Below are 27955 nucleotides of genomic sequence, written 5' to 3' on the forward strand. Positions count from 1 at the left end.
CAATTACCGATACACGTCCTACAACAAATATAAAATAACAAAGTTACTTCTGAAAAAGGCTAGCCAATGAAAGGCACTAGCTTCACCTACCAGGGCAGGTGTAATTGTTTTCAGAAGTAATTCCGTAATTTTAGATAAGATATAGAACGTGTATCAGTGATTGAAACGTATGAAAAGCTTCACCTGTACAATGAAGTTCCGTTATGCCAGTCATTTTTAGCATTCGCAGTTATCAACTTACAGATAAGGCTGGAAAAGCTCCACATATAACAATTGTAACATTAAATATAATTTTCCAAGTGTTAAATAAGTTCAGCTATCTACTTGTACAACCTACCTAAATCCAATGGTAGAAAACAGCCAAAAATACTGGATATTTTTTAAAAGAAAGGCTTGTCACCAGAAATACAGGATAAGCAGGAACTCAATCCATTCCATTAATGGTTATTTGCCAAAACACGTTCAATCAATAAAATATAAAGCTATGGCATCATCTTTTAGAGATGAGATGATGCCCCACTCTCAGTTCTGAATGTAGTAAAGAGACCCTGCTACAGAATCTTCTTGCTAGTTTAAACAGAAAACTTCAGTTGATTCCCTATTACTCCTTTGGGAGGTGAACCATAGAAGCCCCACAAAAAAATCATTCCCTCGTGACTTGGAAGAATTCTGCCCCCTCACTTCTTTGACTTCTTTGATACCCTGAAGAATCAGAGAATGAATTAGCTAGTTCTTTCACCAAGATTAAAAAGGAGAGGTATATGCTATGTATTATAAAAATCTGTTCCATAAAATTACAGTCAACTAATAAATTTCAAAATTTGGTCTAGATAATTACTCTGGAGCCGTTTGTGTAGGTGTCGGTGTGGTCTCAGTCGGACCCTGTTTCCCATACATATCAAAGGTTATTAACAGAAATAAAGTACAAACAAAACAAATTCTTATAATCTCATTTAATGTTCTCATCAAGTTTTACAATTTTATAGACAAATTTTCCATTTCACGCCTCATAATCAATTAAGTCCAATTGCTGACAAGAAGATGGAAAAAAAAAAAAAAAAAAAATTCTCCCCATAGAGACAAATATACCTGAGCCAACCGCTCTTCCCTCCTGGCAATCTTCCTTTCACGTGAAGCCTTGTTCTTGGCACGTTTTGCTTCAAACTGGTCTGACAGAGTCTTTTCTCTGGCCTTTTCTGCCTTTGACTTGTGAATACTTTCCATTAAGACGCGCTTGTTCTTGAAGACATTACCCTTGACTTTCATGTACATGTCATGGTACATATGCTTGTCAATCTTCTTTGACTCTCTGTACTTACGTAACAATCGGCGTAAAACTCTCATCCGCCTCATCCACAAAATCTTAGTAGGCAATCTTGCCTCCCGTGTACCTTTTCTCTTACCTATATTCATCGAAGTTGTGAAAAAGTTTAGGGCCACTCAAATTAATAAAAAATTCAAACCCATATCAGAACAGAAACAGCCTACAGATACGAATTAAAAACTATAAAACTGTGATCCTTTTATACTGTATCCACGTATCCACTGGCAACTACTAAACAACTGCCATCAGATAATACATACCATATCCAGAGTGCCGCCCTTTCCTCTTTGCTTCCAATGCTCGACGAGCTCGAGCACGAGAGTGAATTTTCATTGGCTTTCTAATAACAAACCCATCCTTAACAAGTTTGCGAATATTCTGCCCTGAAAGTACAAAAATAAAACAAATCTACCACATCAGAGATATGAGTCCATACTTTACCCTACAATTACATACAATAATTTCAATGAAAAATACAGTCACCTTCCAGCTAAAACTCATTTGTCATCGACATTTTCAATTTGAGAGTGTCAGTAGTCCTCATAATACACAAGTAAAATAGCCAACACTAACAGAATCGTATATAAATTTCAATATAGAGGGAAGCCACAAAATACAAACAGGAAGGGATGTCAACTACAGACTGTTGGACACTAAACCTTAAGCAGTCAGGTAATTTAGCAACTTTAGATTTTACAACTAATATATACAAGTCCAACAACTTCCAGATTTTAAAATTCATGGAACATTGAAAACTAAAAATTATCAATAACAATAGAGTAAAATCATTATTTTAAATCCACCTGTTACTTGTGAATCTAACTAGAGGTGATTTGAATATGCAGTTGATTTTCCCAAATTAAAAATCACAGATGTAGATATCATGGGAGAGGTTTATATGAGACTCGCAAGATTCAATTAAATATTTTGAAGCCCAGTGCTGCTCAGGCGTTTGTGCGTATCAAAACTGTCACAGGGTGCTCTGGCCCCTAACACAAAAGATTTCCATGTTCACAATTTAATCCCCATGCAGTTATGTCGTATGCAAAGAATACATGAAGTCCAGAGCTTGACTAGAAACAACTTCTATTCTCTAGATTAACAGGGACAACTAGAGTAGAATCTTGAGTATTATAACACATTTTACCCTGCATTACGTATAATATTCAGCATTGGTTTATGGCACAGGTCAAAGGTTATCAAACATTACAAGACACTGATGCTTATTTGCATGGTTAAAGGAATACAAAAAAGACAACAGGTCCTTCGAAATTGAGAACCTCGCTACAAAGTCAAGAAAATGGCGTCACAGATAATATCCAACTAAAAGATCAGCAGAATGCATTAGACTCCTCTACTCCTTTGACTATACCTCAATTCATCCAAGGCTTCCTGTCCAAAAGAATGTCGAATTGTCCAGACTCCACCTAATAAAAAGCTTCTAATACATGCACTAAAACATTATAGATGGTAATCAACATTGATTTGTCAAAAGCATATATTAGAGTCAGCTAGCTTTCTTTGAGGCCAATACTTATTCACATGTGGCTTCAATCTTAACATTGTTAATTGGGTTATAAATTGTGTATCTTCAATTTCTTTTTTGGTGTTAATAAATGAGTCAATATTGTATTTCTTTGAGAAAGGGAGAGGCCCGAGGGTTAAGGGTCAAGATAGGGATGTCTTATTTCCCCTTTTTTAGTTTCTCCTGGTGGCTTAAGGGTCAAGTAAATCACTGTCTGAAGCAAAGTTTTATAGAGCTTTTAAAAGAATCAGAGTTCAGAAGTCTTTACATATCTTGCACTTATTATTTATTCTACAACGGTTCTCGAAAAATCTGCAGAAAAATGCGGCAATTACTGACCTCTATTGTAAGGCCCACTGGCATGGTGGTAGATTTAGGGAAATATGTTGATTCTTTCATGGGCATCAATGAGGAAGAGTGCAATTTTTGCAACTGTTTCCTTATACAAAGTTTATTTTTATTTAAAACCTAAAGACTATACTAGAAGGGATTAGGGTTGGATGATTTATAAGGTGGAGGAAATACTAACTTGATGGTGTAACGGTGGTTAACCAAGGGGAAATTTCTTCTAGTTAAATCAGTTTTATAACCTATTTTAGTTTATTGGGTAACTTTGTCCTTTATCCCTAAAGGTGTCTTGACGCAAGTAAGAAGATCGAATTTCAAATTACTTTGTGTTGGTGTCTACAAGAGGTAGAATTTCCCATATCTTGGAAAAAAATTGCAATCACGAAGGAAATGGGTGGCTAGGGTATTAAACAAGATGTGGGTGTTTGACCTACAATCATGTCATGCCATGAAGACGGGCAAGTGGATCAATGAAGTGGTTTCAAATTTGGCAAATAGAGGATTGGCGATCAATTGGCAATCTTTGCCATGCGACCACATTAAGGATAGCATCAAGCTTAACCACTAGGCTATCTTGGGCATTTACTATGGCAATCCTTTCATAATGAAATTGTGATTTTCTATCACGAGCCCAAAGTGAAAGGGTACTTCTGAGCGCACGATGGTAAGAGTAGTTCTCGCAATCTTGGGATTTCAAGTCATCAAGGTAACTAGTTATTTTTATGGCTTCTTCCTCTTGGAGTCTTCACTCATCAAGGTAACTAGTTATTTTTATGGCTTCTTCCCCTTGGAGTCTTCACTCATCAAGGTAACTAGTTATTTTTATGGCTTCTTGGTGTCCTCTTATGGTGGTGGCCTCATGTACAAGGTCTTCAAGTGGCTTGCTCCAAAATTAGTAGACACATCATGGCTACCAGTCTACCACTGCTTTAACTCCAACGTTCCTTCACCGAGCAGACGTGTCCCCTTTGGCTCTATCTTGGAGGGAGTGGTGCAAGGCCACTGCAACATCACGAAGTTCGTCCAAGCGTCATTACAATCAACAATGTTGAGGGGAAGGATGCACGCTTGAGTTTCTAGAAGCACTATAGGAGGGAGCTCATGGACTGGGCATCTTTAGCATATTTTGAGCTGTAATCAAGGTTTCTCTCTTCAGACCTCCCCCAGCGAATAGCAAGCTCCACCCATAACAATTAAGTTGAGGAGACGTGGGAAACTTGGCAAGTAGCGGCTTCGACACCTCAAAAACAATGTCGTGCCTCAAGTACCTATGCACACTCTATTATGCCTTCTAGACCAAATTGTTTTGCAGGAAATGAGAGAAGCTAAGGTGGAATTATTAGCAAGAATGGATAGGCTAGAAGAAAGGGTCTCAACCTCGGGCAGAAGCAAGATTTATGCCTATCACGGCTCCAAGCGCTAGCCTAAGAGCTAGAGGAAGATCTTCAACTAGAATAAGATCCTAAACCTCCTGCGCCATTCCAAGGCAATCCCAATCAACCCGAAGGAAAGTACAAAATTACATCTAATATGTACTTTTTGCATTTTTGTAACAAGCCATGTCAACTTGGCCAGGAGGTTAGTAGACCGAGTTTCCTTGATAGCATTTATAGTTTATTTAGAATAATGCAAGAACAGGGAAAGTTTGGACCAAAGGCTTAAAGCCACGCTTCTGCTACAACCAAGGATGTTTGCCCATGGGGCATCCCTGGATGTTATGATTGTACGCTATGTATATTTTGTTTTAATTATTCATATAGGGACGAACTTTACAAATAAAATATTAGAAGAAATAAAAAAGCCTCTATTTAAACTCCATGCTTATACATTTAGTTTTCAATCCATGATTTGTTAAAAGGTGATAAATTCTATACCAATAGTTTCTTTTTTTGTATCGTAAATGGGTCAATAGGCCCTTTCCTTGGGCCAGGGATAGGTTTAAGGCAAGCTTGTCCCCTCTCCACTCTCCTTTTCATTGTAGTTGTAGAAGGATTTAGCAAAACCTTGAAAGAAGTTCACAAGGTTAGCCCCTTCAATCGTATCAAAGTTGCAAACCCTTGTTCATTGTCCCATCTTCTCAATGATATTTTGACATTTTGTGATGGTCCCAAGGAGGAAGCTCCAAAAGAATTTGTACATTTATTTTTCTTGGACACATATAATGTAGACAAATGTGGAAAAATCCACCATATCCTTTTGCGATATATCAAATGAATATCAATATTACTTTTTACATGGGTTTCTTTATCAAATGGTTGATGTGGATAGTGGTATGAAGTATTTGGGATTCAATCCTAAGCCAAATGTTTATGTGGACACTAGCAATGGTTCATAGAAAAAGGTGGAGAAAAGTTAACTATATTGTGCAACAAATGGTTGTATATGAGGTGGTTGCTTGGTGTTAGTCAAATCAGTCTTAGAAGCCATTCCAATTTACTGGATGTCTTTGTCATCAATCCCCAAAGGAGTTATGTAGGTTATCAATAGGTTTTGCTAACAGATTTATTTGGTTTTGATGTAAAGATAGAAAGGGCATTCCTCTAGTTAGATGGAAAAAGATAGCACTGCCAAAAGCATAGTGGGGTTGGGAGGTCTACTATTTTACTATTCTTTGAGGTTTTGGTTACAAAATATGTGGGGAGGTCATTTGAAGTAAACATTTATGGGCACAAGTGTTAAAAGTTTCACATATGTTTTCATTATTTGGAAAGCTATAATATTAGCTTTTCCTTTTATATGCAATTGGCTTATGTGGCATGTGGGTTTGAGTTCAAAAGTTCAAATAAAGTTGGATCCCAAGTTTAAAACAAGAATAATCATAGGTTTACCACAACACATTATTCTTTATCTAAGGAACAAAGATATTTACAACCCGTCTCAAATTGTTAGAGCAACTTCCTTCGGTTAAAAGAAGGACTTACCTAGAGAAATCTTCATTTACAAAAGAAGATGCAGTGATCTGGATTCTGAAATTAGCGCTAATTCGAATTCTAATAACCAATATCTCAATTAATTAAAAATCAACATTTTAAGAGTGAGAACTAAAATAATGCATGCAATACTCAACAAATTGATAAATGAGTTCACCCTCACAGTTTGTCTCTGAGTCCACTTCTATTAACAATCCAACCCCATTAAAAGGGTGCAAGCACTTCAATTTGCCTTTTACATCAATTAATGGCCTCAATATGCAAAAACTATCTCCAATGTTCTCTAGTAAGATAATTCGAATTCTAATAACCAATATCTCAATTAATTAAAAATCAACATTTTAAGAGTGAGAAATAAAATAACACAAGCAATACTCAACAAATTGATAAATGAGTTCACCCTCACAGTTTGTCTCCAAGTCCACTTCTATCAACAATCCAATCCTATTAAAAAGGATGGAAGCACATCAATTCACCTTTTACATCCAATTAATGGCCTCAATATGCAAAAACTATCTCCAATGTTCTCTAGTAAGATAACAATGGTTTCTTCCAACAAATGAACACAAGCTTTGCCCTACTTTCCCAATGAAGGAGGTCTCTACCTTTAAGCCCTCTTCAACAAATATGCACTCTAGCACAGATCTCTCATATCTATACTGAACAATCTTTATGCAAAGCGGCTCCATGAATCTCTTTGCAAATCAGTGCTTCTCCTAGGCATCTAGGGTTGAAACTCCTCAACAACACAAGATTTCTTTGTCAGTGATCTGCAAACAACTTCCAACAAGCATATAACTCTTCAATATTTTCCTCTAATCTCGTCCTCCACCAATGAAGATTGATCAATTTATTAGGTAGATATATTTGATCAATTCAATAGGCATCTATATATATATATATATATATATATATATATATATATATATATATATATATATATATACATATACATATATATATATAGAGAGAGAGAGAGAGATAATGGGAAGATATGGCATGGATAATCTCTAACATCTTTGGATTTCATAATTTAGTTCAACAAAACCCTGGCATAACCAATCAACTACAGTATTCTTGAGGTAATCACACTCTTTCTTGATCATGTGTCATCTTCTTTGGCTTAATCTCTACTCTACATGAGATTTGTGTTATGGATCAATTAGAGGCAATTTCACTCCTTCACTTTTTCAATTTCCATCCATCATGTTTTATTTGGATGCATTCCTTTTAGACCCACACGAAGATACTACACATCAACCCTTCATGAAGTCCTCGTGATCCTATCAAGAATAACATCTTCATACAACTCATTAAGATATTCAAGAGCAAAATATTCAACAAAAGGAACTTGATCATTCTTGCCTTGGTCCATGATCATGGGAGGCTCATATATTTTCAAGTTCCAACATTAACCATGAAATACATATATAAGGAGGTAACTCCAACTAGAAAGCATTGTCATTACATCTTTTCCAAAATGTTAAATGGACCATACCTAATTTGCTTAAGCTTTTACCTTCACCTTTAACATGTTATTTGCTAATGTATAGCCAAATTTGACCAACTCACAAATGATGATCAACCGAAGGTTTAGCATGCCTGGCTTTACAGTTGGCTTGCACTTTCCCACTATTCATGTGTAGCTTGATGAACCAATTGGATCTTTTAGATGAACTACTTAGCTTTATTTGCAGCATTACATCCATTTGCACTGTCCCTTGCCCAAAAGTGAAGTCCAAAGGAGACTTGGATAAGCAACCAAAACATGTCTCAAAAGGAGAACCTTGTGTAGAAAAATGTATGGCACAATTTTAGGCATGTTGTTACAATATCCATGAAGTGTATCATTGTCTTATTGATCACGTCCATTTGTCCATCGCTTTGTGGATGAAAAGCAGTGCTCTTATGAAACTTAGTGTCCACTAACACCCACATAGTGGACCAAGATTCCCCAAGAAAGTGAGTCGTGATCATATATAGTGGATGTGGGCAAACCAAAATGAACCCAACGTATTGGAAGAACAAATGTGCAATTTTTTCTCCTATCATGTTTCCTACAAGGCATCCAAACAAACATTTTGGTGAATATATCCACAACATATAGATAATCATGACCTTTCCTAAACATAGGAAAACCTTCTAAAAAATACATAAACATACTTTCTAGAAGTAGGTCGTAGCATATACAAACCTAATTTTATGTTACTCGGTTGCCAGGCACACACATCACACATCTTTTGCATATTTGGACACAATTTCATACATTTGAGGCCAGTAGTAATAGCATTGTAGCTAAGCTATTGTTTGGCCTACACCAAAATGACCAAAAAGGAGATAAGTATGTGTTTTTGTAATTACATGCACTCTTTCATCTTATGGAATACACAATTTACCAAGATGACATAGCAATTTGTCGTATACACCATAATCTAATTCTTTTACATTAATGCCATGGATTAGTGTTTCTTAAACATCCTTAAAATCTTCATCTCTAGCATATCGTTCAATGTAACTTTCATGAGCTAGTTAACTATGTTGTATAACAATGGATGCATTAGCAAAAAATCTAGATAGCATATCAACAACTTTGTTTTGTATACCTTCCTTACACACGACTACTAAATGGAATTCTTGCAAAAACCCCATCCACTGAAAATGATGTGATCATTCTAGCTTGGTTTGTGATTAATGAAGCAAAGGGCTAATGATCCATATGCATAATTATCTATTTGCTTGTCTAATAGTGTTTTCACTACTTTACACTTTGTACCAAAGCATACAACTCTTTGTCATAAGTAGGATAATTTCTTGCTACATTAGTGAAGGTCTTAGAATGGTAACAAATTGGTTTCCTCTTTTGTATTAACATTATTCCCATGGCATAATCACTTGCATTGGTTTCAATCTTAAAAGTTTGTTGTAAATCTAACAATGCTAGCTAGAACTAGGGGTCGTATTGATCTTCACTTTCAAGGTCTCAAATGCTTTTTGTTGCTTACCTCCCCATTGAAAGGTCTACTTAGTACTTGTCAAAGCATGTAAAGGAGATGCAATAAACGAAAAGTTAGCAATGAACTTCATCCAATACTGCACTACCCCCAAGATGCTCCTAACTCCTATTACATTAGGGAGCTTAGGTCACTTCATAATGTCTTCAACTTTAGAGGGATCAATTTTTAGTTCTTCACCCCCCACTATATAGCCCAAATAAACTAAAGACGTTTTCCCAAATTCACATTTTGGCATCTTTAGGCACAATTTCTCCTTTTTCAAAACATCTAAGATTTTTCTAACATGCTTTACATAATCTTCCCAACTTATATTGAAAATCAACATATCATCTAAATATACTATTACAAAATCATCTACGAATGGCCTAAATACATCATTTATAACCTGCATGAAAGTAGTAAGACCATTACAAAGTCCAAAAGACATAACAAATGACTCAAATAAGCCTTGCTTTATTTTAAAACCAATTTTCCAAATATCATCTTCAAAAATCCTTACTTGATGATAACCACTTCTTAAGTCTAACTCAATGAAATAAGTTGCATTTTTCAATTGATCTAACAAATCAGCAATAGGAAGCACGTAACAGTTCTTCATTGTAATTTCAATTCCTGAAAGTCCATGTATCATCCTTTTTTAGTATCAGCACATTAGATATTCACATGAAGACGTACTTGGTTGGATGACTCCTTTCTCGAACAAATCTTGAGCTTGCCTCTTTATTTCTTCATTCTTCAGTATAGATAAACTATATACATACCAAAGTTAGAATGAGGTGCATCTTGCTACAATTGGATCTCATATTATATCTCTCTCCTTGGAGGTAATCCTTGTGGTTCCTTAAACAATTCATCATAGATAGAAATAATCTTAATTAATTCATCTTTATGGCTAAGATCACACCCTTTGAAAGCTTTGGATTTATCGTCATCTTTAGCTTTCACAATCATGAGTATATAATTCTTGCTTGCATTTACAAGCCTTTTCATTTGTTCTATGGTAACAAGAGATGAGTTAATATTCACACGAAGGGCTCTTACAAAATACTCAATATCATCCTTTGTAAGATGATACTTCTTCTCCTCCATATAGAAGATAGCTTTCCTATCATACAAATAAGGACTTACCAAAATAATTCCACAAATATCAAGTGGTACAACATCTAATTCTACCCCATCTATGAACTTAGAGGTGATTGCAAATATGAGTTTACATTGTTTAGATACATACAACTTCGCATCTTCACATACCCATCTTAAAAGATATGGTTTTGAATGACGCCTAGTTTCAAGTCCCAATGTCTTAATAATTTTCAAAATAATGAGATTAGCTTGCGAACCACTACCAAAGCATCAATTTTAGTATTGTTTTGAGATAAGTCTGTTGAAGAAAGTGTAACTAGGTTTGGTCTTCATAAATGTAATTTTGATCTTTGTACTTGTAAAAGAAAAGAAATATTATTTTTGTAAATTATAAAAATGAGTTTCTTACTCATTGCATAGGTCTAGCACATGTTAAAGTGTTATAGGAAAGTCAAAGAGTCATTGAATAATATTGAAGAGCTCTTCTTGAGCATATATAAAATGTATGAGTCAACCTAGTGTCTAGATCAGCCCTCCAAGACGAGCACAAGAACAAGTCAGCCAGCAAAATGATGTAGAATGCAGTCATGTCGGCCTCAAAATATATATAAATATCAAGTCGGCTCACTTATGGAGACGCATCCTTTCAATGGACATGTCAGCTCAAATACAGCGTCAAACAACTATATAATGGAGCTTGTACCCTCGCAGTTTTACAGTGACATCTTCGCATACCTCTCTTAAATCTCAAACAAGTAAATTGGTACAAGAACCTCGAATGAAAACAATAGTTCAGTGTTTTGTATGGAGGAGGATCCTTGTGGTTCTCAGATGAGTATCTCAGATAAAGTCTCGGCCTCCCTGAAGTCTTGAAGGTCTCTGTCCCAACATATCTAACACAATCATAGTCTCGACTCATGTGTGATGTGAAGGATCTAGGTGATCTCACAATAACACCCTCTCATAGTCTCAGTATAATGAGAAGGATCTCGATGCAACATACATCCTAGACAATAATCATCATCGACATAATTACAATCATGATATCAATCATGATCCTAATGATGACAAGGTCAAGATAATGATGAAGGCCTTGGTACAGCTATCATCTCTCTCTCTCTATCTCTCCCTCGCAGTTTTACAGTGACATCTTCGCATACCTCTCTTAAATCTCAAACAAGTAAATTGGTACAAGAACCTCGAATGAAAACAATAGTTCAGTGTTTTGTATGGAGGAGGATCCTTGTGGTTCTCAGATGAGTATCTCAGATAAAGTCTCGGCCTCCCTGAAGTCTTGAAGGTCTCTGTCCCAACATATCTAACACAATCATAGTCTCGACTCATGTGTGATGTGAAGGATCTAGGTGATCTCACAATAACACCCTCTCATAGTCTCAGTATAATGAGAAGGATCTCGATGCAACATACATCCTAGACATAATCATGTCCTCGACATAATTGCAATCATGATATCAGTCATGATCCTAATGAAGACAAGGTCAAGATAATGATGAAGGCCTTGGTACAACTATCATATATATATACCTCTGAATGGAGATCTCATTGGTGTGATAAAGTTCTCGCTGAAGGTGTAGCATTGGTGCAGCAGTAATGAAGATCTCAATGAAGGAGTAGTCATGGTGCAACAGTAATGAAGATCTCAATGAAGGAGCAGTGATTGTGCAACAATGCTGATGATCTCAACAGTGACAAAGAAGAGGATTGGTGTCTTGGTCTTAGAGTGGCATAATAGGTCAAGGATCGTGGTCTTGGCATTCGTCAATTGGAATCTTTATAGGAGAAATTTTGTGTGGGTTTTCCTCCCAAAGAGGGAGAAGTTTTGGCCCTGGCAAAAAGCCAACATCTTGTGTTTTTGTCTCTTTGTTTTGGTAGCTATTTGATGAACTAAGAACACACACTCTAATAATAACAAGTGAAGATTGTGCTAAGAAGAAAAGGTTAAAATACCTCACAAATAGTTATCATGCCAAGAAGAATCTCATTAACTCTAAGTGCCCTAGATTCTTCAACATGGTATCAGAGCTAAGGTGTTGAAGTCAAAGGAAGGGCAGCAAAAAGAGACATACAAGGATCAGTTTTCAAGAAGGGCATCAAAGCAAGTTGAAGGGCTTTGTCAAGATTGAAGGATTAGTCTACAACAGCAAGGGTTTTTGTCTATATAATCAAGGAGACAGTCTACAACAGCAAGAAGCTTTTATCTCCATAGTCATCATCAAAAGGCCACCAAGACCCTCATCAAGATGTCTACAAAGAAAAGGACCTCAAAATCAAAGATCACATCATCTTGGAACAGGTTGAAACCCTAGCAACAGTCTTGATCGACACTACAAAAGAAGGCAAAACATATTAAAGGCAAGAAGGTATTGTTATTATCTTCAAGGCTATAAATCAAGCAAGGATCATCTCCTTGCCCTAGAAGAAGATCATCCAAGGAAGCAGCAAATCATCCTCATCAAAAGGAGCAACCTTTTCTATTAAGGAAAAGGCTTTCTCATTTGAAAGAAGATCATTCAAGAGGAAGCTCTAATGCATCTGCTTCAACTACTTCCAACAAGATCAAGGTGAAGATTTTATCTTCACATCTCAAGTAAGTATTTTCATTAATCAATTTGGTAAAATGACTTCATAATTGCAAGGAGATCTATAGGTTAGATGGGTCATCAAAAGTCCTTGCATAGAATAAGGAGGATTGTCATAATCCTCATAAGATAAGAGAAGTCAGTGAACATACCAAGGAAAAAGGTCTCCTTTGAATTCATGGGAGGGAACTCTCAAGGTCCTCTCATCTCTATGTAGCAAGAAAGGAGACATAAAAGAGATATATGAAATGCTAGAAGATATACTCTCTAAAATGAAGTGAAGAAGGTCATATCACTTAGACCTAATTGAAGGTATCAAAGAAAGAAAGAATATCTTCATGAGATCTCAATTGGGAGATCTATGACAGATGATAAGAAGATAATCATCAAGGTAACAAATATCCATGAACAAAGAAGGTTACCTCATTCGACAACTTGTGGTATCTATGTTAGATAAAAGGCAAAAGTGTTGAAGGACACAATCATGTGCATAAAGGAAAGGAAAGTTTGGTCCTCAAACAAGACAAAATAGTATAAGATTCAATGCTATGGAAAGATTATGGAAAGAAGCTCATATCACCGGAAAGATGGAGGAAGCTGAAGAAAAGGACCAAGAAAAGAGGGAGTAACAGATCTCTACTATGATCTAGATGATATCCCTCATAAAAGGGTCCTATCATAAGCTCCTAAATCTTGTGTTATAGATATGACCAAGATAATAAGATGCATCGTGGCATCATGGAATCATTAGAAACAAGAGTTGGTGACATCACTATGGGAATCATGGAGGACAAAATCTATGGCAATCAAACATGAAGGATATAACTCTTGGGAACCTCATTGGACATTGAAGGAAATAAAGAAGTCATCCAAGACAAGGCTCATCATACATCAAGTCAAAAAGGAAACATCTGCCAAATGGAGATATGCAAGATCCTCAAGATTCTATGATGGAATCCTCATTGGAGGGTTTACTAATCTAGAGAAGAAGCAAGTGGTTCATCAAAAACTTCCACTTGTGGAATTCATGGATGATGGTGACATAAGAGAAGCAGATAAAGGGGTTGAAGACACTTCAATCAAGGAAGTTGCTGAAAGAAGCCTAGATGACCTAAAGGTAAAATAAGGTATACATGCTTGTATGTAATGTTATAATGCCATGTAATATGGTTGCAGGTAACATGGGTCATTACTTCTATCTTGAGAAGAATGATCAAGGGAAAGGGATCTCCTCCTCTAAAAGGATGCAGGAAGGCATAAAGTCACACTAAGATGAAATCAACATAATATGTCCTCATATGAGGTATGAGGTGGATGATTACAATTAAGAAACTCTTATTAAAAACTCCTGAGAATGGAATGTGTGACGAAGGAAGAGATCGTAACCCCGATAAAGGCGATCAACATCCAAAAGACCGAGAAGACTTAACTAGGAAATCTCCTGAAAAGATATGAAGACTCTGATGGAAAAAGATGAAGACCCTTGACAATGGATATCCTTGGGGGATATGTCAACATGTATGCAGGATGTTGATACCTACAGAAAGTTGTGGTGATGAAGAGCCATCTCGTAAGGTATGATTTGATTTAATATTATGTTTTGATTTCTTGAATAATATCTGGATAAGTTCATGCAGGGCTACTTACAAGTACAACTAGCATTCATGTGGTGAATGGAAGAAGCATGATGAGAAAGAAGTATATGACGAAGGTTCTAGATATGAAGAAGGCCACTTTCCATGAAGAAAGGAATGACATGACGAACTAAGGAGGAAAGTGATGGATTGGCTATTGCCCTACAAAGAAGAAGCTCAACTACATTTCACAACATCAAGGAGAGAAGTTGATCAAGCAGTTGAAGGACCCACAAAGAAGTTGTTGATGTGTAGAAGAGTCTCTAGCTAAGAGGGAGCTTTGACAAGTTCCCAATTAAAAGGGAGCTTGGGTAGATTCCTTCAAGGAATGGGCATATCTTCCCTAGTTGAGAGGGAGAGGATAAACACAACATTCTTGTCTTCACTTTGGAAGAAAGAATGGAGGATTGGGTAATCATCTAGCATCCGATGCTCTTTGAGGATGTGTAGGGCATCCAAGACAAGTGTGGGCAAGAGGACCGATCAGTGATGCGGGGGAGCGCCCCCCCCCCCCCTTCGAACCCGCTCCCGAAGCGCGCTCCGGGCGGGAGCGGCTCGGGAGCGGGTCGGGAGCGCGCTCCCCAAATCGCTCCCGGACGGGAGCGATTTTCGGGAGCGCGCTCCCGTAAAAAAATTTGCGCTCCCTGGTCTGTGAGGGAGCGCTTCAGGGAGCGATCGCTCCCGCGCTCCCGGAGCGCTTTTTAATGCCCGGGAGCGATCAGGGAGCGAGGGAGCGCTTCAGGGAGCGATCGCTCCCGCGCTCCCGGAGCGCTTTTTAATGCCCGGGAGCGATCGGGGAGCGATCGCTCCCTGATCGCTCCCGGGCATTAAAAACGCTCCGGGAGCGAATTTTAAAAATTCGGGAGCGATTCGGCGGAAAAAAATTCCGCGGACCCGAAAAAAACAAAAAATTTAACTTATTTTTTTGGATTTATAAGCCCAATGGGCCAAAACAAAATCATTTCAATGAGATTGAGCTTGAGTTTGAGAGCAAAGGAGCAAGGAGCAAGAGCTGAGGAGCAAGGAGCCAGAGCTGAGGAGCGAGGAGCAAGTGCCAAGGAGCGAGGAGCAAGCTTGCAGAGGTAAGTAACTTAATCATTTAGTTAGTTTAGCTGGTTAGGTGGTTAGTTTGGTTAGTTTAATTTACCTGTTTGAGTTTAAAGATCATTAATTTAAATTAAATTAATAAATTAAATGAATTAATCCCAATAAACTAAATTAATTTGCAGATTCAAGACTCAAACCCTACAAACATCAAACACGATGGACCTGGGGATTTTTATTGGCATTTTCCTCTTCCTGGTCCCTTTTCTGGTTATTATGGTGGTGGAGAGTAGGAAACGGAGGGGGCCTGAAACTGAAGAGGTGGATGAAGAAGCCGGAGGAAGTCAAATAGGTGAAAACCCCAGTGAGGAGGATGTGGAGGAGGGTGAACATGAGGGTCAAAAAACTAAACAAGACCAAACTCCATTGTGGAAATATGTTCAGAGGCCTGAAGCAGGGAGAGGGGGTGGAACCACTAAATTTCATTGCCCCCATTGCAATTCTGATTTCACAGGCTCATACACCCGTTTGAGAAGACACCTTTGCGGGAAAAGGGCATGGGATGGAGAGAAACAAATAGGAATCAGAACTTGCGACAAGGTGTCAACAGAAGATAGAGCCAAATACATAAAGGAAGAGGAGGACGCCCAATACAAAGCAAAAAGATCAAGGGGTTTCTTTGAAAGCTCACAAAGAACTCCTTCAGCATCCTCCCAAGGCAGTGGATATGGACATGGAGGCTCAGGGTCATCATCTTTACGCCGTAGAACCATATCAGATTTCCTTGATGAGGGGTGTAGGAATGATGTGGATTCAAAAATTTACAGGTTCCTCTATGCAAATGGGATACCATTCAATGTTCTACGCTCACCTTATTGGCACGAAATGGTTTCTGCCATAAATGATGCCCCTAAAGGATACAAGAGCCCTGGGTATGACAAGGCAAGAACAGTTGGCCTTGATCATGAAAAAGCAAAAATATCACATTCTTTGAATAAAATGACAAGTTCTTGGACTGACAATGGGGTGTCCATTGTATCTGATGGATGGACAAATGTAAAAGGCAAGCCATTGATAAGTGTTCTCGCTGTGTCCCGAAGTGGTCCCATTTTTCTAGCTGCACATGATTACTCAGACAAGTTCAAGACCGCTATCAACATTGCAGAAGCATTGCTTGAAACAATTGAGCGTATTGGCCCATACAATGTCATCCAAGTCATCACTGATAATGCTCCTAATTGTAAGGCAGCGGGAGCAATTATTGAGGATAGATACCCGAACATATTTTGGTCTGGATGTTTGGTTCACACATTGAACCTTCTGTTGCATGATATTGTCAAAAACAAAAATGAACAATACCAATGGATTGGTGATTTGTACAAGAAAGGAAAAAAAATGATAAAATTTATTACAAATCATAGCAATACCCATGGCCTTTTCCGCAGTCACTCGAGATTGGAGTTGCTGAAGATTGCGAGGACTAGATTTGGTAGCTATTACCTCACCTTCAGGCGCCTTTTGAAGGTAAGAGAGGGTTTAGCTAGCATGGTATCAAGTCCAAATTGGCAGGTGTTAAAGGAAAGGGCTACAAATGTAGCTGACATTGCAGGTTTTGAAACGGTGGAGGAGGCCGCTCTTGATGGGCAGTTTTGGACAACTGTGAGACAGGTATTGGATTTCACCAAGCCAATTTATAACATGATTCGGTTTGCAGATACAGACAAACCAGTGATTGGTGAGGTGTATGAGCAAATGGATACCATGTTGGGGGAAATAAAAGACATTGTTAATAACAGAGATCCCGACTTGTACAATCTGATTCACGATTGTGTGTGTCAACGGTGGAAAAGGCTTAACCTTCCACTACATTGCTTGGCGTATATCCTTACGCCAAAATACTACTCAGATTCTTGGTTGGGCAAACCTGCAGCAGGGGGTGGTGTTAGGACCAAACCCCATTTAGATCGAGAGGTAACTAAAGGATATCTGGATGCATTAGAAAAGTTGGTGCCTGACAGGGAGGAATGTGCAGCTGTGCGCCTTGAAATAGGCAGATACTTCACTGGCAGTGGTTTGTATGGTAACTTCCATGCAATGGACGACAAAGATAAATTTGATTCTCTCACATGGTGGGAAACATATGGCGGCGACGGACTTTTGCGAAAATTGGCATTGAAAGTTCTTGCACAGGTTGTAAATTCTTCTTCTGCAGACAGGTGTTGGAGCACCTACAGTTATATACATAATGTGAAAAGAAACAGGCTCAACGAAAACCGAGCAGAAAGCTTGGTTTATGTGCACTACAATTTGAGGTTGTTGAGCCATTACTGTGATCGGGCTAATGAAGATCCCACATATAAAATTTGGGACAATCACCCTGAGGACGACAATTTGGAAGATGGCATTGTACATATGGAAGAACTAGAAGATGAGCTTGTACGGGATGAAGCTGAAGCAGCTGCAGCAGCCATGCCACCTCCACCTCCACCATCCAGTTCTCGGGGCCCGAGTCTTGTTCCATTGCTGTCGCCACCTCCATCGACACCCTCGCGTGGAGGCTCTAGTTCTGGTCGTCGGTCTGGGCGGGAGACTCCTAGAAGACCGCCAAGACCTACTTATACTCCTGGAGACTCTCGTGGCAAGGGCCACTTGTAGATTTACAGTTTACTTGTCTTTTTTAGTTTCTATTAGACTTGTGACTTGTCACTTTAGTTTTCATAACTGTTCAGTGTTGAGTTTTGAGTCCTTGACTCTTGACTCTTGACTCTTTCATATCATTATGACATTATGATATTTTTTGTAAACATTATATCACTGGTGACTGTGACAATGAAAATTTGAAGTTTGAAGTTGGGCCTTGGCAATTATAACTCATTGGTAATGATTGTGAATTATGAATATGATGCTTTGTGAAAGACTAAAGTTGTTTCATTTCATCTCATTATTCATGTTTCATTTTATAAATTTTTAACATTTCATATCATGTTAACAGTTAGAAGTTAGGACTTAGAAATATCTTCGATATTACTTCTTGTAATGGTTAAACTTGGCTTACAAGTACAACTTGTTACTTTGGTGATCAATGATGATAAATGTTATTGAATTGAATGTTATTTTAATTTATTATTTTACTAAGGTTGATGACGATTATAATTTCTAGATGATTGATGTGATATGGTTCAATGATCAATTTATGTTTTTTTATGTTTTTTATGTCTATTTCATCATTCTACATGTTTTTGTTGACATATATGTATCAAAAATTAAAAAATATAAAAATATATATATTTTTAAAAAATCGCTCCCCGATTCGCTCCCAAACCGGGAGCTTCTGAAAATGGTCGCTCCCGCTCCCGCTTCCGCTCCCGCTCCCCGCTCCCGCTCCCGCTCCCAAGTAACACTGGGACCGATATTCTTTGAGGGTTGGGAACCCAATTTAAGAATAGTCCTAGAAGGTCATACTCAGTGAACACACGAGTGGGTATGTACTTTGAGATACAATGATGAAGGTGTCTATAGTCATTGGTCTCACCAACATTGTGCTCTGATCTAATGAGAGATAGATCTGTCAGTCAAGGCCTTGTTGTGGAAACAATGTTGGTTACTATGATGCTATACAAATGGGTTACCAATCTGATTCTTCTTATGAGAAATTCTTTAGATTGAGAATGACCAAGTACCATTATGAATACCTCCCTAGTTAAGAGGGAGTGTTGAAGAAAGTGTAACTAGGTTCGGTCTTCATAAGTGTAATTTTGATCTTTGTACTTGTAAAGGAAAAGAAATATTAATTTTGTAAATTACAAAATGAGGTTCTTGCTCATTGCATAGGGCTAGCACATGTTAAAGTGTTATAGTAAAGTCAAAGAGTCAAAGAAAAATATTTAAGAGCTCTTTTTGAGCATATATAAAATGTAAATGAGTCAACCTAGTGTCTAGATCATCCCTCCAAGACAACCATAAGAAGAAGGCAGTCAACAAAATGTGTAGAAAGCAGTCATGTCGGCCTCAAAATATATATAAATATCAAGTCAGCTCACATATGGAGACACATCCTTTCAATGGACATGTCAACTCAAATACAGGGACAAACAACTATATAAAGGAGCCTGTACCCTCGCAGTTTTACAGTGACATCTTCGCATACCTCTCTGAAATCTCGGACAAGTAAAGTGGTACAGGAATCTTGGATGAAGACAACAGTTCAGTGTTTCGTATGGAGGAGGATCCCTGTGGTTTTCAAATGAGTATCTCAGATAAAGTCTCGGCCTCCCTGAAGTCTTGAAGATCTTTGTCTCAGCATACCTAACACAGTCATAGTCTTAGCTCATGTGTGATGTGAAGGATCTAGGTGATCTCACAGTAACACCCTCTCATAGTCTCGGTATAATGAGAAGGATCTCGGTGCAGCATACATCCTAGACACAATCATGTCCTCGGCATAATTGCAATCATGATATCAGTCATGATCCTAATGAAGACAAGGTCAAGATAATGATGAAGACCTCGGTGTATATATATATATATATATATATATATATATATATATATATATATATATATATATATATATATATATATATATATAACCTCTTAATGGAGATCTCATTGGTGTGATAAAGTTATTGCTGAGGGTGTAGCATTGGCGTAGCAGTAATGAAGATATCGCTGAAGGAGCAGTCATGGTGCAGCAGTGACAAAGATCTAGGTGAAGGAGCAGTGATGGTGCAGCAATGATGATGATCTCAGCATTGACAAAGAAGAGGATTGGTGTCTTGGTCTTGGAGTGGCATAATAGGTCAAGGGTCGTGGTCTTCACATTTGTCAATTGGAATCTCTATAAGAAGAATTGTGTGCGGGTTTTCCTCTCCAAGAGGGAGAGGTTTTGGCCCTAGCAGAAAGCCAACATCTTGTGTTTTTGTCTCTTTGCTTTGATAGTTATTTGATGAACTAAGAACACACACTCTAATAATAACAAGTGAATATTGGCCTACGAAGAAAAAGTTAAAATACCTCACAAATAGTTATCATACCAAGAAGAATCTCATTAACTCTAAGTGCCCTAGATTCTTCAACAAAGTCTAATATGGAATAGCTCACTTTTTTCCTCTCATCATGCACACTTCCAAATTTTAAAAAATGAGTTTTGGTACTAGAACTAGCAAAAGAAGATACCTGTATTCCCATGGTCATGATCTTGGTTTCATCAGTTGAATCTAATCCACAATCCCGTTGGATTGTAGCAATGGTCATTTTATTACTCTTCTTATTTCCACACCTTTTTGGTCTCAATTCTAAATAAAGTTTCCAACTCTTGGCTTCGACGTGCCCTTCCTTTTTGCAATGTGAACATGAAGGTGTCTCATCTTCTTTCCTCGTTGTAGTTGTTCATTTCATTTTACCCTTTACTTTGTGCTTGCCTTTGATTAGATGATCATATTTCTTTGAGAAGTTATCCTTCATATTATTTCCCCATGATTCAATATGAGTGCTTGTACACAAACTTCATCAAGATTAGATGGATTAAATATGTGAATATCATATCACTAATAGCTACACAACCCACCAATACACTCAAGAAAGTTTATTGTTTATAAAGTGGGTTGCCCAATTTCAATGCCCTTTTTCTAAACTTTCAAGTATAATCTTGCACATCCTATCCCTTATTTTGCCTTGGATTCTACCAATCCATTATTGCTTGTTACGTATACCTTAAAGGATAAAATTGCTTCTTTAACGCAGCTATGAATTCATACCAAGAAAATATCAATTTATCTTGCTTATAAAGATCTTCTTGTCTCTTACTCTCCCACCAAATCATTATTGTGCCTCCCAAACAAAGAATAACTAGCTAGATTTTTGCTTCTCCGTCCACAATGTATTGAACCTTACAAATTACAATATACTTCAATTTGCTTGATCCAATGATCCAATTTCTCTGCATTTTGCTCTTCATCATACATTGGCAAATCAATTTCACTTATAATTTCAAAAAAAACATAGGCAAATTGGAATCAACTTTTTCTAGTTGTTTTTTTCCTATGGAATTAAAGAGGAACTTGAACTTGAAGGGGAAATAGAGATGAAGGCGTTTTAGAAGAGTCATTGACACTTCCTTTTCCTTTACCTTCACTTGGGACTTCTTCATTCTTCTTTCGTTCCTTATACAATTCTTCCATTGTCGTTTTCAACTCCAAAAAGGCTTCAACATGACTTCAAATTCAAAGGGGTTTTCTACCCTTGGAGATTCTATTCATTGCCTCTGCAATGCACATATCAAACTAATTTCAAGATTGTACTCTTCAAACAAACCTTCTCCCTACTTGTTCTTAGTCATAATTAGCAATCAACACTAACACTTGTGCAAATCCAAATCAACTTCTAGGTTAATCTCTAATCAACTACTCTTATGCCAAACTTGCCTCAAAATTAGTTCAAAAATGTTTCATTTCACTAATTCAAATTCTTATAAATAGTGTCTTAATTTATGAAAAAACAACATTTAAAGACCAAAATTTAAAATGAGAATTGATATAACATATACAAAACTCGGCAAATTAATAACAAATTTCACCCTCAATGTCTACATGTTTGAGAATACTTTAGTTGATGATTTGATCCATTAAAAGCATGAAAAAGCACATCATTTCACCTTTTACATCATTTAATTGCCTCAATCTACAAAAGTTATCTCTAATGTTCTCTAAAAGGATAGCTATGGTTTCTTCCTGCAAATGAACACATGCTTTGCTCTATTTTTCAAAGAAGGGACTCTCTGCATTCACGCCCTCTCCAACAAATCTACACTCCAACTCAAATCTCTCAGATCTATAATTAGTGGTCTCCATCCAAAGTGGCTCCAGGAATCTCTTTACATATTTGTGCTCTGCTTAAGCATCTAAGGTTTGAATCTTCTCAAAGGCACAAAATTTCTTCCTCTGCAATTTGCAAACAACTTCCAACAAGCATGTAACTTTGTGATTTTTTCCTCCACCAACGAAGAGATGGATGACCAATTTATTAAGCAACAATACACACACACACACATGTCTATGCATATGTATGTTAAGGATGGGCAAATCAAGCCTTCTACTCCAACAACTTTAGATGGGCAAATGTGGCATGGTTAACATTCAACATCTCTAGATTTCGAGAATTAGTTCAACAAAACCACGAAATAGCCAATCAACGATGGTACTCTTGAGACAATCCTGTTATTTCTTGATCTCGCATCATCTTCTTCGACCTGATCTCTGCATTGCACAAGCATTGGGTAACAAATTGATTGGATGGAATCCTTCTAGATTGTGCACTGGTCTATGAAAGTTACGTGGGAAGTTTGAGATCAAGGTTTTTTTAGATCAAAGGGCAACGAAGATATGATGATCTAGTCTTTGAATTGCACCAAGATCTACACTCCTAGCGGAGTCTACAAGGCTCTAACAATACTAAATGTAACTCCTCACAATTGGTGGAAAAAATGGTATGGAGGTTCAAATGTCCATCTAAATCGTGAAGAAGACAATCTTGTTGAATATGATCCAAGTCCCTTTATGTGAATTCCTATCACTAGAAATCCTCAGAAGTTAGTTTGAAAAAAATGTTTATTTGTCAAGAGATTCTAACATAGTTGCTCCAATCACAACTACCAGAACCTTAACAGTGATAACAATATTTGGTGGTATGGACGTACAACCTGTTTCATGTGGTTGTTCATGCCTGCTAACCATTATAACATATGATATTTCAATAAGAGATCATTTCATTGTCCCCATATTTATGTGTTCTTTGCGAGCTGACTCCAAAACCTTTGATCATTTCCTTCTATAGTGCACCTTTCCCAGGGAGGCATCCCAAAATGTGACAGCTGACCTAAGCATGAATCCTGGAAAATTTTGGCAAATAGAGTCACACAACTTGATTTTAAATTAGAGTAGATTGCATCTTGACATGTGAAGGATGGGTACACACTACTCACATTTGTATACTTTTAAAGTTTTCTAGCAATATTCTTTTTAAAAACTATACATTTGAAAGGAAAAACACTCATTTTTAACAATGAAATTCCTAGTATGTAAAGAAACTACTTGAGATTTAGCACTTTGTTGACAACGTTGTTGTAATTGTCCCCCAAAAAAGACATAACCTGTAATATATGTTACAACTTGCAATATTCCAGATGTTCTCTTTCTTGGGTATGCCATTCCCTTTCGAATGTAAACCAAAAATTGCCCGGCTAAAATCTAGTGCTTCTCACCAGTATTGACATCATTCTACCAAATTTTGTTAAAATTCATTTTTATTGTGCTTCTAAGAATAACCAAAGCATTGGCCATTTCACTCATAAAGCAATTTTATGTACATTCCCTTCTATAGAAGACAAGGAATGAAGTTAATATTAATGCCCTTGATCCAAGGACATGTTGTTGAGCAACATGTCAACGACAGGTATGTTTACATATCAGGATAAGAAATAAAATATGAATGAAAAGTGAGTGCCTGTTTGTGGCCAAATGAGTGGATAATGAATCAAATGATTATGTCCATTGCTTTGCCACACTTATTTTACAATGGATTTAATACACTCGGTATTTAAGTGAGATCGCATATACATTTTGTGATTATTGTAAAGTATCTATTTATATATATTATACAAATGCTCTAGAGTGGATGATAATGTTGATTCAAGTTCTATAAGGATACATCGTTGAGTGTTGTAACCATAGTTCCACCAATTTTCCGAGACGTGGGAACAGGGGAGCGGGGAAACACAAGAGCGGCCTATGCAAAAGCTCCCCGCCAATTTTTAGGAAACGTGGGGGACGTCGGGGTCTTTAACACAAGTGACCCCAACAAAATAGTAAAATACTAAAAAATTATAAATATATCATTTAAATTTTATAATTTAATTGTATTTATCATTACATAACACTTGCATCATGAAGGATAAATCAACGAATCATATAACTGGAACAAATTTAAAACGAAAAGCATGATACAATCATACATGTAATTGTAACATTGTACAATGAAAATAAAAATTGTAAATCATATTGAAGTTCTAACCATGAGTACTAAATATTGTAATAATAGTCAAGTCTGATACATCAAGATTCAAATTGCCACACTACTTTGCCACACTTATTTTACAATGGATTTAATACACTCAGTATTTAAATAATAGTCAAGTCTGATACTTAAATTCAAAAAGAGTCAAGGGATCTCTACTTGAATGGTTCATGAGGCACAATACTTGCTAAGGTTTTGCAAATGGGGTAGCAAGCTAAGTGGGCTTGATTGTGGGGAAAAACTCCATAGTTAAGCGCGCTTGAGCCAAAGGAGTTCTGGGATGGGTGACCTCCTGGGAAGTCCTGGTTACCGGGTGCAAGCCCCGGAAGTGATGATTGATGCTATGTGATTCGTTCTCCACATTTCACTAGTTTCAATCTCACTTCTTCACCCCTGTGAGCATCACCCGATGCAATGAGTGCTAAGTGAACTATTCAAAAATCATGAGAAATTAGTCAGTTACGACTACCTCTCATGGAAATGGTCATACGTTTGAATGACTTACTTAACGCTGTTGAATCCCAAAAAAATGATATCTAAGATTCAAATTTTTATAAAGTCTAATACATCATATATCAAGATTCAAAACAAACTAAAGTCTACAACTGAAGTCCGAAACAAAAAAGCAAATAACATAAGAACATATCAAATGACAAATGAGCATAATTGCTGAAGGTAATGCCCTGCTAGTCACTGCATCCAGTTGTTGCATGAATCAAGATCAACCATGTCATCATTTGAATAAGAATCATTTGCATTCTCAAACATGCTAAGTGACACACCAACCAACCCCATTTGTGTCTCATCAAGTCCCTCCTCCATATCTACTTGTGCATCATCCTCTAGATCCACATCCCATTGTGTTGCTAATCCCTTCAAATATGAAATAACCAAATAAAAAACCTCTATTTAATATTTTATTATTTCTTTAGGGATTTGACATTTTTTATGATTTGACCTCAATTTTTTTTGGAAACGCAAGAAACGTTTCATCTTTTGGGGGGGGAACGTCCCCCCTTCGAGTTTCCTCGCGTTTCCGTGAACGTGGGAAAACTTCCCCCAACCGTCCCTACGTCCCCGGAGCGCAGGGACACATTTCCCAGGTGGGGTGACGCATCCTCGTGGAATATTGGTTATAACACTGTTTTGGTAGAGTTTTAGGCCCAAATTTGGTCTATTTGAATATTTGCACGCTTTTAATGTGATTTCTATTTTGATTTATTAATTAAGGAACAAAAGAAATCTTCCCCACCCAAAGCTCATTCCCACAAGTGACATGTAGAACTCTTAATAATATATTGTTGTACTTGCTTCAAGCCCTAATATTGACCGGAATTTGCAACCTAAAAAATCTAGGATTTAGCCAAGGTACCATCCTCAAAAAGAGGAGAAATATGTTAATGGGAAAATAAGGGTTCTCACATATAATATGGTAATACCTAGCCAGTTGAATCACAAATGCAAATAGCCAAGGTGAAATTAGTAACGGTGGCAAATGGCATAAGAAAATTTACAACTATGCACAAATCCATCAGGTTGCAAAGAACGTGGATGGATATCTCGAGTTACATAAACGGCTGACAATATGAAATAATGATTTCTCAGATGTATGCAACCTTGAGATGCATATTAGACTCAATTTTAAATGGGCCCATACTAGTGTGCACGTTCAATGCACCTTCACAAACACAACGACAAGCACCAAGAGCTGATAGATCACCCTACCCCCAACCAAGCCAAGTTATGAAATGCTCCGAGCGAGAAAAAAACTGAACTCTCAATAGCATAATTGTAACTCTAAAATTCTTTCATTTTTCAGTGTATGTCGCTTGGAGAATCAGATTATTGTGTTCTCGGTTAAATACTTTGATTTATAAAGTTTTGCGGCTGCTTTATTCTCCATTCATCCAGTTGTAACTTTCCCTTGCAGGGCAATGCTGCAAGAGAAAGATAGGAAAAAAAGGCGATCGATTGGAACGCCTCATCGAAATTGTGCAAAAACTGAACAATGCCCATTTGAAGATCCAAACCTTAAACCCTAAATCCCATCTGAAGCCCACAGTGGGTATAAGGCCCAAAGTTTTCTCTGGGTAGCAAAGTCATTCTCTTTTCTCTTTCTCAAAATAGTAAAAACCAATACCCCAAAGCCACAGCCAAATTTTGAGGGGTTAGAAGATCCAAAAACTCCTGTAAAACAGCCAAAAGGCCAAAGCCAAAGCCCATTTCTGAGGATTTTATGATACCCAACACATTAATCAAACTCTTTTAGGTGAGGGAGTCGAAATTAAGAGATGTCTAGGGTTACTTACTTGAGTTAGCCATGGAAATCTCACTAACTTCATTAGGATCGAGCCAAACTTTTCCTTTACCACACTTGAGGACGCTCGCTGCTAGCCGTTTCTGTAACTTTAACGACACCATTTTCGCCTACGAATCGAAGCTGTTTCAGCAAATCAACAGTAGAAATGCACCGCCGCCCTAAAAAATGATCCAAAAGAGAAGCTCCTGGTCTATCTATAAAAATATATAGAGATGGAACACTAGGGTTTGAGGAGTGATGACCTAACCCAAGCTTGGCCTTCGGAGTGAAAGGAAAGAACAGCGGTAGAGTAAGCGTTCCATATGAACCTTAAAAATCCAAGTGCGTTATCTTTGTAAAATCTTAAAACTTTTGCATTATGTTCTTCATCATACATTCACAAACCAAATTTCATTTTTAATTCTAACCAAGGCCAATTGGAATCAACAAAAGCCCTAATACATTCACAAATCAAATTTCATTTTTTATTTTAACCAAAGACAGAGGGCAAATTGGAATCAACTTTGTTTAGTTTATTTTCATGATTTCATTTTAATTTTACCCTGGTAAATTGGAATCAATTTTGTTTAGTTTTTTTCATGAGGAATTAGAGAGGAATTTGACTCATTATGATAAGGCTCGAGGAATAGTCTCATAGAGTTTCGGCTTTAGTTAACTCATAAATTTTTGGTATAAGTCAGAGAGTGGCGGGGTTAGGTTGTTTATATTACTCCAACAAATTACCAATTCACCATGATAAAAGAAAAATTAAAAAATTAAAAATCTTAAAACTTTTGAAAATTCCTATGGGAGAAGAACTCTAGGGAAAATATGGCACCAAAAGCCACTCAAGTTATAGGCTTTTATACCATTTTGTACTTAGTATGTTTATAGGGTGTATCTTCTCATATATGGGCAAGTTATATATAATAGTATTTTTATGTGTTACATTATATTGATATTTTAAAAGTTGGGTTCAATGTTATGGTATATCAAAATATATTTTTTATACAATGGGAAAATCTATTATAACTCGGTTATCAAAGCAGCAGTGGGGATAGTCATTACTGGTTGTTATCCTCAAA

General features: G+C 37.1%; 1 protein-coding gene across 1 annotated transcript; it reads right to left on the bottom strand.

The window, feature by feature from the left end:
• Window positions 1-265: 265 nt before the first annotated feature.
• LOC149147660 (large ribosomal subunit protein eL19x-like) lies at window positions 266-27078 on the bottom strand. The gene is made up of 5 exons (XM_089445729.1): window positions 26881-27078; window positions 1585-1707; window positions 1090-1403; window positions 839-882; window positions 266-702 (listed from the first exon to the last, which is right to left on the bottom strand). The coding sequence occupies exons 1-5, from the start codon at window positions 26990-26992 to the stop codon at window positions 678-680; spliced, it is 618 nt and encodes a 205-aa protein (XP_089301855.1). The 5' UTR covers window positions 26993-27078; the 3' UTR covers window positions 266-677.
• Window positions 27079-27955: the final 877 nt, after the last annotated feature.

Source organism: Pinus tabuliformis, chromosome 9 (assembly GCF_031772625.1).
Source record: "Pinus tabuliformis cultivar Carrire ecotype Pingquan chromosome 9, CPIR1, whole genome shotgun sequence".
NCBI classification, from domain to species: domain Eukaryota; kingdom Viridiplantae; phylum Streptophyta; class Pinopsida; order Pinales; family Pinaceae; genus Pinus; species Pinus tabuliformis.

Coding starts and splice junctions, on each gene's coding strand:
- LOC149147660 (XM_089445729.1), bottom strand. CDS start 26,992: ATGGTGTCGTTAAAGTTACAGAAACGGCTAGCAGCGAGCGTCCTCAAG. Junction 1,404..1,584: donor AGGGCGGCACTCTGGATATG/GTATGTATTATC, acceptor CGATGAATATAG/GTAAGAGAAAAGGTACACGG. Junction 703..838: donor CCTACACAAACGGCTCCAGA/GTAATTATCTAG, acceptor CTGATTCTTCAG/GGTATCAAAGAAGTCAAAGA.